The 14,988-nt window shown below is 34.8% G+C and overlaps 1 protein-coding gene across 7 annotated transcripts in view; it reads left to right on the top strand.

Moving 5' to 3' along the window:
* The window catches only part of TAX1BP1 (Tax1 binding protein 1), a 64,316-nt gene that overhangs the window by 18,249 nt on the left and 31,079 nt on the right, over window positions 1-14,988 (top strand). For all 7 annotated transcript variants that reach the window (XM_030008226.1, XM_030008223.1, XM_041122184.1 and 4 more), the window contains exons 3-5: window positions 821-923; window positions 4,321-4,508; window positions 6,169-6,327. In XM_030008226.1, the coding sequence (XP_029864086.1) occupies window positions 821-923; window positions 4,321-4,508; window positions 6,169-6,327 (450 nt within the window). The remainder of the gene's footprint in view (window positions 1-820; window positions 924-4,320; window positions 4,509-6,168; window positions 6,328-14,988) is intronic.

Here is a 14,988-nt window from a genome sequence, read left to right as displayed (position 1 = left end):
AGTTACACTATTATTAATATCCATTGCTTTACAGGGTTTCAGGTTTAGATGCATGTATTTCAAGCTTGTTGGAATATGTTTCTTCAGAGGATAGCATTTCTTACTGTACAGAACTGCGCTCTTATGAAAAGTCTGAAAGCAGATGTTGAAGTTAGTGGGACGACTGTACCAACTTAGCTGAGTTAGGTTTTCATGCAAATTTATTTTTTTTTTCCTTGCAGACATAGCATGTATGGGAGAATTAGCATTCCAGTGAAATGCTAGTCTTTAATATTGCAGAAGTTGTCCAAAATGTGCTAGTTTATCCCTGTCAAATTTGGCCTTTTCAGTAGAAGAGTGGTATTTTTTCTTTCCTCGTTTTTGTTTTCTGATGAACCTGCTGGACTGTGGATACAAAATAGCATTGGCAGAATTTACACTAAGAAAATCTCACTATAAATTTCAGAATTAATCTTTTTTTAAAAATTTTTAATGTAGTAATGTGTATCTTTATAGAAAAAAAATATGTACCAAATAGTAGTTTAATGTATAGAGAAAACTGTCTGGTGTTTTAATTTATATAGACCCTTTTATTGCCTTAGACCCATTTATTGCCTTAAGTAACAAGCTTAATAAAATTCATGCTAAATCTTTGACATGCTTGTTAAAATATTCCTGATTTGTAAACATTGTTAAGTATCTTTTTATTGCATGTTGAAGCAGAAATATGCATATTACAGTATGTTGTAAAGGCCAGACCATGCTATCTTAACTGTGTATAACAAATTCTTCTGCTTAATGTTTTCTTTTTCTTTTTTTGTTGTGGTTTATTTTATTTTAGGTTGGTTGGAGTACTGCAAGAGATTATTACACATTTCTTTGGTCACCTATGCCAGAAAATTATGTGGAAGGATCAACTGTTAACTGTGTGCTGACTTTTCAAGGTGAATGTAAAGCAGTATCTACCTGTATTTTCCAGCCTACACAGCTTTTTAAATACTTATCTGTTCATTACGATGCTGAGGGTTGTTGTCATGGTTTAACCAAACCAAATAAATTACCTGTTCTAGACTTTTACAAACATAAATTGGAGGAGAATTTTCCACACTTCACTGTGTAAAGTTCAGTTTTATTTTAGATGTCAAGAAAATTGTAAGGGGAAGTATGTGACTTAGTATGTTTTTACATAGTAATGGACAATATTCATGACTGATAGAAAGAGAAGCTGTGCTGGAAACTATTAAAATACAGAAAGTGACTGTTTAATCATCAGCAAGGTTTTTTAACCTTGGCATCTCAATGCATTGTGTGTTTACATTGTCTTTAGTCTCTGGACTTGAAACATCATTCTCAATGTAAAGTGATTCTTGTCAAAGAATAAATAATGTAGGTGATGGTTTGGGAAAGGTTCAGAGTAGTCGAAGGGTTGCAGAGGACCTTTTCGCAGTGAGGAATTGGTGAAAATGGCTGAAGTTTTTAAGAAAAGAATAAATAACAAAATGTTACACCACTGTACAGATCTATAGTATAACTGCATTTTCAACACTGGGTAGAGATCAGATACTCTCCCTCCCCTTTGCAATCTCAGAAAAGATCTAGTAGAACGAATGAACAAAGCGCAACAAGGAAGATGAAAGTTAAGAAATAGCTTCTGTATAAAGGTGTGGAGTTACGAAGAGGAGAGCCACACTCTTCTTATTAAATATAAAAAGGGACAGTGGCCATGGATTGTGGCCTGGGAGGTTTCTGTCTGCCATTAGGAACTACTTATTTACCAAGAGGGAGTAGTGCAGCACTTGGAACAGGTATCCCTGGTTTGGAAGGATGGGAATTCAACACAGTTGCTTAGACACAGCCATGGTAGTCTCAAATTGGTGCTGACAACAGTCTCTTGAGTGGGAAATTGGACTAGGTGACCTTCAGAACTCCATTCTGCCAGGTTTTTCAGCCTGGGAAAGGGAAATAATGGGAAGCGACTGATGTCTCTAAAATCAGCTACCCATGGCATGAGTGGATTATCCATTGTTCATATTTAAAGAAGGAGGAGCCATTGATGTAAGCTACCAAGTGACAGGTTCAAAATGATGATAGAAACGATACTTGTATAACACAGTCAATATGCAGAACTTCTTGCCCCAGGACATTATGAATGTCAAAAATCTACACACATTCAAAGTTGCATGTAAAAAGAGCACCTCCATTAAACTTGTTTAATGCTTTTCTGCTGACTAGCAGAATTTTATGTACCATCTTATATTCTTTTTTACTTCCCAGAGTTGGTTTTAGTCTTTGTGTGTGTGTGTGTATTTATTGCTTAAAATACATAGAAAAAAATAATAATTGAAGTCCTGAAATGACTAATGCATTAGCTTGTTGTCTTGTTAAAGCTGCATATAGTAGCTGCAAATAGTGATAGCTTGGATGAGTTTACTGTTCTTTCTCTTATGCCAAATCATTTTTTCTGATGCGTTTGATGATGATCATATCCATGCGATCTGACTATTTTATAACCTGGAAATCTGTGAAAAGTACATGTGGTCTGTAGGAACTGGAAGCAAGTCATTAGTTTCTTTTATGGTTACTAGAATTCATTGAATGAATGAAATTGGGTTGGACTGAAACTAAAAGTGACCTAGAAGCCTAGGACTCTGCATGCCATTATTAGTCCTTTGTACTTAGAAGTTTTACCACACATGAAGAGACCAGGTAACTGTCCCATCTGTTACATTCCATGCTGTCAGTCCTCCACTTTTATAGAGCTGCCAGATTTAATCTCTATTCAGACAGTCTCCCATTTGGCAAGATACTTTAGTGCTGCTGAGATGAGATCATTAGAGCTTACAGGAGCTTAATTAACTGAGATAAATAGTAGATGTTGTGCAGCATGCTTTAAATTTTTTTTTTTTTTTTTTAAATGATAAGTAGGTGTACTGGAAGAAAATAATCAGGAATCTGTTCTCTCCAGTACATGTTAGATACAAGAAAAAAGACTTTAAGTAGTTTTAAAATCAGTGTGTCTGAACCAATATTAAAACTTGCTGGAGCTGCAAAGTAGATTGTTCTGAATTTGTTTCTGCATAGTGTCGCGTTATTTAAGCATTGAATCATGTAAACTGAACTGCAGTGCTGTATAGGAAAGTGTAGTCAGGTCCAGAAGCACAGAATCCTGAGGTTTTGTGATTTGTAGGACAAGTAGCTAAGAGTACTGGGAATAGTCTTCCAGGAATCTGGAATAAAAGTAGATTAATAGAAATTAATGATAAAGTTAGAAAGGGAGCAGGTTGAATTGTGGTGAACTATGAACAGAAACGGGTGACCTCACCTGCTGGATTGAACAGTGGGTGAGGACTTAGTATGCTAGTATCATACTCAAGCTGGCTAGGGTATCTGATAACTAAGTGTTCTGAATAAAACCAGTTGGTTTTCTTACCGTTAAACTGGGTAAGGTGTGGTTTCTTGCATTTACTAATAAAGGTAAAAATCTCATTAGTTCTGGAAATGATTGTTTAACATCCACAAATATTACCATGTGAATCTAGGCGATGTGAGAGGCTTGATGTTGAAGCTTTAGTGGGCAACAGTTCAGGTGAATAGTCAGTCACACAGAAATTCTTCTGAAATAATACGCTAGCAGCATGCAGTATTACATAGCTACAAGAAAGATGACTTATTCTTACCTTGCAAAGTCTAAGAAGATAATTTTTTTTTTTTCAATTTTAAAAATAAGCTCTTTGTTAAACTCTCCTGCCCCCAGCTCCCCCTCCGCCCCCAGTAGCTTGTATCATCTCTTCAGAGTGTTCCTGTGCTTTGGCATTTAAAAATAGCAAAAGTAAATTGTGGTTAGTGCACAAAAAACATGCAAAGAATTGAACCCGGTAAAAGTGCAGATGTCTTGTCATTGCATGTTATTCTTTGTTGTCTTTGGTTGTATAGATATTCCAAGACCAAAAAAATCGCTTACTCTTTGTTCTGTGATTGTACAACAGTTACATAGTAACGTGGCCCTGATCCAGCTTCAGGGCATCTGATTGCTAATGATTCTGTTTCATAAATATATAAACAGCAGCTATTACCTAATGTATGTAAGGTGATGTGTACATACAGCACCTATTACCTGCTACTGTTTTGGTGTTTGTTTTAAAAGCTAGGAGAAATTGTTGGGGGATGAAAGTTACTAAATAGGATGAGTTTTGCTTTCTGCTGTTTTGATGATTTATCTGTGCCTTACTAAGGTAATGAGCATGAAATTCGTAAGTCAAACGTGATCTGATAATCTATTTCCAGATGGAGACTTGTATGTTTGTGTAGAATGTTTCTTCAAATATGAATTTATTTTGATAGGATATTATCTACCAAATGATGATGGAGAATTTTACCAGTTCTGTTATGTGACTCATAAAGGAGAAATCCGTGGAGCAAGCACACCTTTCCAGTTTCGTACCTCTTCCCCTGTTGAAGAATTGCTCACTATGGAAGATGAAGGAAACTCTGATATGTTAGTTGTGACCACGAAAGCTGGACTTCTGGAGGTTTGATTCAACAATTCTTAAAATGTTATCTTATTTATTTTTTTTTATAGATACATACGTACATACATACTTTCACAGGTATTGAAGAACAAACCAGGAGGAAAAAGCCTACATATGTATGTGTAATGTATACATTTCTGGCTTGTTCTCCAGTATTTGACTGGAGTTCAGAACATCTGCAGGTTAAATGAGTAAAGATTTTAAACTGGTCACAGGCATGGTATAGCACTAGGCATAGACTGGGAAGCCGTAAGAGAGTAGTTGTCCATCTCTCACATCTGTACTCTCCGACTAACCAGAGGGGGGAAGATACCCTTTGTATGAAGTGGTGCTTGTTGTAAGTAAAAAAAATTACAGAATTAGTATACTTTTATTTGTGCACAAGTGAAGAGCCCTGGAAACTAAGCTGAATAATGGCAGGTGCCCAAATATATTAGAATAGCTCTTGTTTTGTTTAAAGCAGTGTTATGTGTGTCATGTTCTTTGCTAGATGGATGTGGTTAGACTTCTATGCTTACATCCAGAGTCAAGATGTTTCCATTTGCTTGTTGATATTTTGTAGGCTGAGAACTACTTAAACCCAACCAAACACCAAACAAAAAAATCCAAAACAAACCCAACAAAACCCAAAACCAAACCAACCTGATTGTATGAGTTGCATATTAGAAAACTGCTCGCTACAGTTTCCTTACCTTGCCATCAAACACTTTATCCTTTTCTCAGTTGCATTTAGGCATGTACATGCATGTATTTGATTTACAGATCTCAAAATTTAGGGATAAGCGACTTAGTACAGAGATACATCTGGGATATTTTTGCTTTTCAGATATGTACTCATAGTGCTAAAATTAAAGAAAAAAAGACTTTTTCAAGTGTTTTTGATTATCTTGGTTCATAGAATCATAGAATGTTTTGGGTTGGAAGGGACCTTTAAAGGTCATCCAGTCCAACCCCCCTGCAGTGAGCAGGGACATCTTCAACTAGATCAGATTGCTCTGAGCCCTGTCCAGCCTGACCCTGAATGTTTTCAGGGATGGAGCATCTACCACATCTCTGGGCAACCTGTTCCAGTGTTCCACCATAGTCATCATAAAAAATTTATTCCTTATATCTACTCTGAATCTATCCTTTTTTAGTTTAAAACCATTACCCCTTGTTCTGTCACTACAGGCCCTACTAAAGTCTGTCCCCATCTTTCTTGTAAGCCCCCTTTAAGTACTGAAAGGCTGCAATTCATGGGCCAGTCCTTACTTTTGGCTATGTGTGTGTTCATTTTTTTTGGTGAAATTCCTCAAACATTGCTTTAGAGTGTGCGTGTATGTCTACACTCAGCAGCTGGTTTTTCACCAAGCTGTTGTCATCATAATTAGCTCCTCCATAGTTGCTGTCACTTGGGAACAGTAAAGGCGCTTCACTTAAGGAGGGAAAACTTGAATATAAATCAAGACACTGCAAAGTGTGCTGTCTAATGGTAATGTAGCACTATTCAGTTAAAGCAGTGAAACTTCAGAAATTTGGGAGTAAGGGGAAAACTGTAAAATAACAGCCAGAGGGGACACATTTGTGCTTCTGCTCAAACACTGGACTAATTTGTTACCACTTATTTGATAGGAATGAAGGGGAGAAAAATTACCAAAACCCAATGTTTTTGTTTTTACAGTTTAGAATTGAAAAAATAGTAAAAGAAAAAGAAGAGCTATTAAAGGTAACTTCTGTTCTGGAAAAGGAAACGGCACAACTCAGGGATCAGGTTGAAAGACTGGAAAAAGAACTTAACCATGAAAAGCAGAGATGTGACCAACTGCAAACAGAGCAAAAGGTTAGTTGTTTAACTGATTAAAGCTGACTCATAATGTCTGTAATTCTCCTTTTTCAAGAACCAGTTAAACTGTGAAAATCAGCTATCAAAACCCCTCAGCAGTTAGATAGACATTTACACTGGAATAGGTCAGTTCCTATTAACCTTCTGCCACTATTCCTTTTATGTCGTAAAATGGTTAAAATATTTAAGGCTTTTGGTACCAGGCTTGGTAAGATAATCGATGACAACTGTTACCAGATGTTTGACATTTAACTGTGGAATTCATAGTGGAAAGTAGTTGATAGTTTAAAGTTGGCTTACATTAACTTAAAATGGAGGAAGGCTTTTAAAAAAAAAAAAAAACAACTCCCATTAAGGAATAACTACATAGAACACAGGGTATTGAAAATGGTACAAAATTTTGCTATTAAAAGCAAAGATCAAGACTTAACAGAGAATACTACTGCCAGGGCATACAAAGAGTGAAAAGTAAGTAGTCACTTCTCTAAAAGGCTTCAGAAAGGTCTGAAGATTTTCAAAGGGAAAAGAAGCCCAAACCTAAAAATCAATTTACAGTGTTAATTGATAGTGAAAATATAAATCTAGCTTAAAACAAAGCAAGCTTAATTTGGAATTCTACATATGGTAAGGAGGAAATCTAATATTATAAAAAAGGCACAAAAAAGTTGGACCTAATCTATTTTTAAGCTGCTGCTTTTTAAAAAACAACTTTTAGGAGAAGATTAAAAACATGTGGGAGGGAGGTGGTGACATGGACAAATTTGAAGTAATGAAGCCTATATAATTCAGCTGTGGACAGCAGTTAATAGGCTATTTCTTATTACTAGTATGTATATGTCAACAGTTCTGTGTGATACACCTTTAACAGGAATTTGTTGAGGGAATTTGAAACTGTTGAAACTTTGTAGTTTACTTTTGAACAGTCATAGTGAAATGTACTAGAATGTTGGGTAAGGAAAAAAGAAAGGATAAGATCTTGGTTAGAGAAAAGTTTTTCTTAGAAAAGAATGATTTTAATTTCAAGTACATGGGAGAACTAGCTTAAATCGATGAGATGAGAATTAAATACTTAAAAGTATGCATTTCATAGATTTGCAGAATCGTAAGCTTGGTCGATAAATCTGAACGAGCTACATAGATACCTTTCATTGTCACTTGAGGGTATCACTTAAAAAAAAAAGTTTGAAAGTAAACTGTCAGTTTTAATCCACGTTAGTTTTACAATGCTGTATTAGAACAATTTGTCATATTGTATTTTTACAGCTGTCCAGCAAGGGTACAGTTAGACTGTATAGGAACAAAAACGTCTTGATACTTTCTCACATTTTACTGTGAATTTATATAATAAAAAATAGTTTTGACTTTAAAATACTAGAACTTAGCAATTAGAATTTAATTTCAGGATTTTGGTTTTTTTGGCCTTGTATTTTGTTGAAGTAATGATGCAGTGTGAAGAACTTCTCACTTGTATTTAGCTGAGCTGTAAGTAGACATCTAATCTCAGGCTGATGCAGCTCTTCACCTGTCTAGAATACTAGTTTTCTAACTCACGCAGTTATTTTTTGTCTCTTAAGTCTTTGACACTGCCTTGTTTTACATATTTTATGTTCTATTCTGTTTTTAACTTTTTTTTTTTAAAAAGAAACAAATCTGCTGAGTTGAAAAACCTTTCATTTGTTTATATTCATAAGCAGAATATAAATTGAGTGTTACTTTTGAAAATTAAAAAAGCATCTACTAAATTAGATGCAATAAATTAACTTTTTCATCATCGGAAAGTTTAATAAACAATACTTTATATGTGGCTTTCTCTCTAAAGTTTCCAGTCTTAAAGATGACTTCCCTTCTTGCTCTCCTTGCCTCCCTACCCCAATAAATGAAATACAGCAGTGGTTCAAGGGATTATATGATTTATCTTTGCTGGGAACATGTACAGTGTGTTAATGGATTGATTTAAAGATTCCCAAGCAGCAGTTACGCAGCACTCAGTTGGATTACAGTACTTAGGTTTTATTTTCCTTGTAGTTTGTTTAAAAACAAACAAAACCAAAACCCCTCAAAAACCCTAAACAAAACAACACCCCCTCCAACAACCACCAAAACAAACCCTCCAAAGCCACTCCCCCCCAAAACCCTCAGCTAATCTAGTCAGCTTCATATGATGTAAATAATTATTATTGGCAATAACCTAAACAATGCATTCACTTTGATGTTTTTTATGTAAGACTACAAGGGATAACCTTGAAATGCTAAGTAATCAAAATGTATTTGTATTTTATGTAATGGCAGAATCTTCAGCTGTACTTAGTATGAGCTAGGTTGTTTTGGCTTGGCTTGCTGGGTTTTTTTGCCTTTAAGTTACAGAATGGTTACCCTTAACTAAGTAATTCCGTGGGTTTTTATTTTCTTCTTTTATTCCTAGTGCTCTTTTGTCATGTACAGGTGGATTTTTAGTTATGCTCTAAACTTTTGATACATAAATAGATAAAAAGTGGAGTTGATGAATTTAAAATTTGTATTTTTTAAAATGTTTAACTTAGGTAAAGGTATAACTATTTGGAGTTCTGTTAAAAAAATTCTTATAATACACTTTAGAGCATATTAGGCTAAAGAAAATTAATAAAGCAAAATAGCCCATATAAGAAAATATAATGATTGTAAACACTACATATCATTACCTTTGTAGTTTGAGGAAGCTATAAGTGATAGAAATCTTTATTTCTATTGAAGCTAAGGTACATTTAACCCATCTACAGTCTCTTAAGAACATACTAATTTTTTTCCTTTTTGCAAGTACTTCCATCAAGAAGTGCACAAGTAATGTTTCTGCTTGTCCAAAGAGCCCTCTAGAAAACCACAGTAGTACAAAGTACTGTATTTAACAAGCAGCAATTTGCATGAGCAAAAGAAGTGGATACGTCTGTACAGAAACATACATTTGATTCTAATTGATTGCAGAGCTCTTTATGCTGCTAATGTATTGGCAACTACTATTTGTTTATTACTATTTGTATTGTGATAAGGGGGCCCTGGAGTTACAAAAACCTTTAGGCAAAATACTTGTCAGTCTGCCCTTTTTCTAAAAATCTTACTCAGTTTCTTCAGAGCAAATAATATAAGTATCTTAGCTCATGTCTTTGTCTTGTGATCAAATACATTATTAAGCTACCTTACATTTTTATAATTGAATTGAACAGAATGTGGATGTTGTTGTTAGGGGTCATAGTACATAAGTTATCTTACTGTGATACAGTGTAACAAATAGAAGGTAGATTAATGATGGAAAAGCTCTGAGTTCATAATATGAGAATGTTTTGTTAAAACACAGTTCTCTTAAAATCGCCTTTTTATTCATGTTTATTTGTATGCCTACTTTCCTCTTTTTGGTATTGATTTTTCAGTTCTTTGTTTGCACAGATAGCTCAGGAGTAGTTTGGATCATTGAGAAATGTCTGTAGAAATACTGATTTCTTAACATAGACAGGATAGTTGTTGACAGATGGTGTCACAACTATATCCCAATTAGTGTTTTCCTTCCACTCTTGATTGTTTGATCTCTCTTCCCCACCTAGTTACTCTCATAGAATTCTGGGTAGTGGAACTATTGTCTTCTCTGTCTGCTTTTTGTCTAGTTGGGATGCTTTGTAAGCGGTCCTGTAGAGGCTCTTTGGCGAACATATTGGGAAGAAACAAGCTAAAAGGAGATCAGTCTTTTAAGAACATAGCATACTAAACAATCTCTTCAGGTGTAATACAATCAGTGTTCCACAAAGTTTGAATATTGGGCTCTATGCATGTTTTTAAGTGGTGAAAAGATTCGCATGTCTTGAGTTTTTAAAACAGGTGAGTTCCTGTGTTTGTAGCACTTCAGACTGTAATGGCCACAACAAACTACAGATTTCAGTTTCCTAACAGTGCCCTTAGTCTTCGGAGATACAGAGTCATTTGTTGCCTTCTTACGAGATAGCCATCTCATTTCCTACCAAAGATAGGAGGGACAAATGCATTCAAGACATAAAGTGATAATGTGCTATTAGAGTTGTTGAAACATAGCTTCTGATGCGTGCTACAGTGTTCTAAGTCACTACTTGACTCTAAAGGCTTCTATTTTTTTAGGTTTGGGTTTGTGGTTTGTTTTTTTTTTAGTATTTTATCACACTTGAGTAAAAATACCTGTATTTTTAGTTTGTATTCAACACATTAATGGTTCTGCAGACAGTTTTCTCAGGTTGTCATCGCTACCATCACAGAAAGAGTATTTGCAAGACACACAGTTCTGTGCTGGTTGGTGTTTGCACTCAGAGGGAGCAAGCTCTCCAGCCCCACTGTTTTTTAGTGCACATTTCATATGTTATGATTATTACCATTAAGTTGTGTTAACTACCCCACCCTGCCAAAGCTTAAGATATTGTAGAACTTGGGACAAATCCATTCTTTACTTCTTTTGGGTTGATCTTTTTTCTTATGCAATGGCTGCATAACACAGTATATAGTTGGTCTGACAAGGTCAGTTTAGGGAGGGGATAAGTGATTCTTTCCTGTTCTCTCCTTTCTTCTCTGCCCCTCAATATGCACACTCTTTTTAGTCTTCTGAAAAGGGCTGTATTTTCAGTTACAGGAAAACATAGTATTCATTTGCAGCATTTTTCATGCCAGTTAAACCATTCCTAGACTCCCCCCCACCGATGACATTAAATTAGCTCTTACAGAGTCTGAAGGTTTAATTTAATCTGTTACTACTCTGTGTGGGAATTCAGAGTAAATGTGAAATTATTGGAAATGTTTCAGAAATGTCAAATCTTTTTCTTATAACCTTCTGTTAGTATTTCAGAGTTAATTAGTTTTTACTAGGATGATGTTCCCTGATAACATACTTTTATTTAGTATCGTATATACAGCTTGCAACTCTACTAATATAACACTGTTAAATTAATGATGTAATTACTCGCTATGATTATTTTACTTTAGAAGATGACACATGATACATAGTCACCAGAACTGTTTCAGGTTGCTTTCAACATTTCAGCTGTTCCTTTGGTTTCCTACTGCGAACTTGTTCAGTGGTATATACTCACGTATGTTGACTCACATTAGCTGCTTTTATATGAATATATTGTATTTTTTTGAAACATTGAAGAACATTGAATCAAAACCTGAGTGTTTATATCTAGTTTTTTCTAGTCTATATCTTACGCATTATGAATATAAAAATATATACCTGTGTAAATAAAAAGAATGCATGCTTTTTGGTCTTTGTATTCCCAGTTTTGTGTGTACTTAAACTGTGTGTAAGCTTGCTGGCAGCAGTGTGTTTACCTACTGTTTTAAGATTTAATATTACTGTGCTGAACAAGAGAAACATGCAGCAGTCATTGTGTCAAGCTTTCATTGGTTGCTCTTCTGACACTGCAACCATTCAATTTTGTGAAGACAGGTTTTGTAGCTTCTGTAGAGAGCAGACCTTGCAAATGATGCTTTTGCAATCATTTGTCTCCCTCTAGTGGGAAAAGAGTATTTCTGAACTGATTTCTTTTAATATTAGAGTGGTGACAAGTCTTACTCCTGTGGCAGTATTTTCCGTAAATGTTTAACTTGAGTCAGAAGCAACAGATTTGCAGATTAACAACTCATACTTTGATCCTGTGAACATCTGAATAGTGTTTCTGTTATGACATTGGCATAAATTGAGGCAGAAGTGAATTTATTGACTTGATAAACTTGTTCTTTCATGCTTTTTGAAAGTTTGGTTCATTTAACTTTTTTAAAAGTGGGCTAATTCATCTATCTGATGGGGAGTTTTAATAGGACATCCATCTAAATCCACATTCTTCTGAGAGGTTCTACCTGCACAGTAGCTTTATTCATTGGAGAGTTTTATTCAAATATCAGGGATTCATTTAAGTTGGCTTTTGATGCCATTTTATAGGGAGAGTTTCTCTGGTTAGATAGTGACAAAATGCTGTTGTGCAGTGTGGTATGTCAGCAGTACAAGTGCTCAGTTCAGACTGCACGCATAAAAGTAAGTGAATCCAGTGTTTTTTCAGTGCCTCTTTAAATCAAGCTATGTTGATATTGTTTATGTATGCTGCATGTGTGAAAATTTGGTGATCAGGGAGATGCATTGTTTTTTTAAAAAAACCCAAACAAACCACAAAATAAAAAGCCACCCAAAAAGCAAAAACCCAAACAACAACCAAAAAAATACCCCCTAACCCAAAAAGCAACCCCCCCCCAACCCCCCCAAAGCTCCATGTAAATAATGGAGTAATTTTATATACTTATATAAAATAATTTATATCTACAAATTTATATATACAAATTAAACACTCAGTATTGCTCAGATTGGCACCAGCAATTATAGCACCCAAGGGTGCTATAAACATCCTATGAAGAGAAGACCCTGTTTTATTGGTTTAGTGACTGTTCTATATATGAGTCTTTCTTGAACTGTTAATTGAAATAAATTTCACTGGATGATTGAACAGATTCATTTGAGATATTCTGCACTTCAAATTATGTATTCATGAGAATGACCCTTTGCAAAAGTCATAGCTTATATGCTATATGAAATTATAAGATGTTTTAAGAAATTAACATTTTGAAATGTAAATGCATGCTGCAAAACCGTAGTGTGTATAAATACTTCAGCTTCCTCCTGCAAAAACTTGCACATCTGTAGTCTTTGTGACAGTAATTGGGTGACTGATGTTACTTAGATACTTTTGATCTGTTTAACAATGTTAGTTGAAGAGATTAACACAATTAAATTATTACCACTGCAATATCTTAGGTTTTGGAATAGAGAGACTTCAATGTTTTTTAGAGCAGTATTTCTATTGCCAATCATAGTCACAAACATAAAGCTTAATATCACTGAGTTTATTTGGAATTGGTTTACTGTTTTACGTTACTGAATGCTTAAGTTTTATTTAGAAAGAAAAATTACAACTTGAGGTTTCCTTTCAGAACATTCAGGCCCTGTGTTATGAGCACACTCAGATTTTGCAGTGTCTGCAATGATGCTATGTTGTGTCCATCATTTCTTCTCTGAGGTCCTTTAAAAAGATAATGATGTTAGGCAAGTGTTTTACATGATTCTGTTGGAGCTGCTATGATGTAAATGGGATAAACCAAAGGGTCCTGCAGATAATTCATCTAGATCCCCTAAATTCTCTACAGGGTACGAAGCATAATGGTTCCCCTGACATTAAATTACATCCAGATACATCAGTCCAGCTGAAAGGTGCTACTGCCTTTTTTGTGTTGTTTTTTTTTAAATAAATTGCCTTGTATTTGGTGAATTGACATCTTTGGTTTCTGAGTTGCATAGCTAATTTTTTAACCTTTCATTCTTCTTTTTCATTACAATGTATGCATTCTGTAAAAAGTAAAATGAAGATTGCAGGTATTAGCCATTAATCAAAGGTGAATGCTTTAGGTGTGGAATGGCTTTTAAAAAGTGGGTAGGGAGTTTTACATGTTAAGGGAAGATGAAGCATTAAAAAAAAAAAGCTGCCTGTTGCGATACTGCAAGATGTCACAGCTGGAAATAGTCTTGGGTTTTATTTTTTAAATATTCTATTCTGTCTGTTGGATCTCTCTCTGACTTAAGTAGGTTTGAAAAATGCGTTGTGTATGTTGATTCACAGGAAGGGATGTCTTTACACCTTGCTTCCATTAACCAGACTATACTCTGAATTATCTTACTGGTGTTGCATTAGAAGAAAGAAGTACGTAGGTAAAGCATGTTGTTCTTCATTTTTGAACATACAGATTTTTGCTATAGTTTTCTGCTATAAAAATAAGAATCTATAAACTTTATGGCTGTTCTACTCTTAAATGAAAGATTAGTCCTTTTGCAGCAGCAGTTTAATAAATAGATTTTAAACATGTTTCAAAGAAGAGCACAAGCATGATCTTTGCATATTCTTTAGATAGAACTTATAATAGCTTTATGAGGTTTCCATCAGTGTATTTACAATTAGGTTACACAAACCTAAAGCAACTGATCTGTAATTTAGAACTTCTTGATGCAAAAACTCTGTTCTTTCAGCAGCTGTTTGTAATGCACCGTAAACAAATCAGGTTATGTGTAATGGCAGTTCTTTGCAGGGGGGAGGACAGTGTTTCATATGATTACAATAAAATTATTTTTAAAATAATCAGTCTTAAATCTTTTGCCATTTTAGAATAGCAATAAAGATTTTGGTGCCCCCATCTTTCTTGTTGTTCCCTATCTGAAGGTACATAAAAATTTTCAAAGTAGAATTTTGATTCTGGGGAATATAAATCCACTTGACAACTACATTAAATCTTCTTTGTTTCATTTCACTAGTGAGACTCCTAGTAGTTGTAGGAATTTTTGTTTTGGTAGCTTTTTGTTTTGCAGCAGTGAAGCTTACTTAAGTAATTTCTGGCTGCTTATTCTGGCCTTTGTGGTGCAGTTTGCTTATCCCCTCCACCCATAGGGTTGTTGCAGTTCTAGGGAGTGGGGACAGGGGGAGCTGCATTTGTAACTGGATTAAAAATACAATTCAGAGTAAAAATAACCTTGAAATTGTTGGGTGTTTTTAAACTAGTCCATTAAAATGATTCATGCTGTTGCTGTGCTTTTCTTTCTGTTAAGAAAATGGAAGAAAAGATATAATATTTGTAGAT

The sequence above is a fragment of the Aquila chrysaetos genome, chromosome 3 (assembly GCF_900496995.4).
Source record: "Aquila chrysaetos chrysaetos chromosome 3, bAquChr1.4, whole genome shotgun sequence".
NCBI classification, from domain to species: domain Eukaryota; kingdom Metazoa; phylum Chordata; class Aves; order Accipitriformes; family Accipitridae; genus Aquila; species Aquila chrysaetos.
This window is presented reverse-complemented; position numbering and strand designations above follow the sequence as displayed.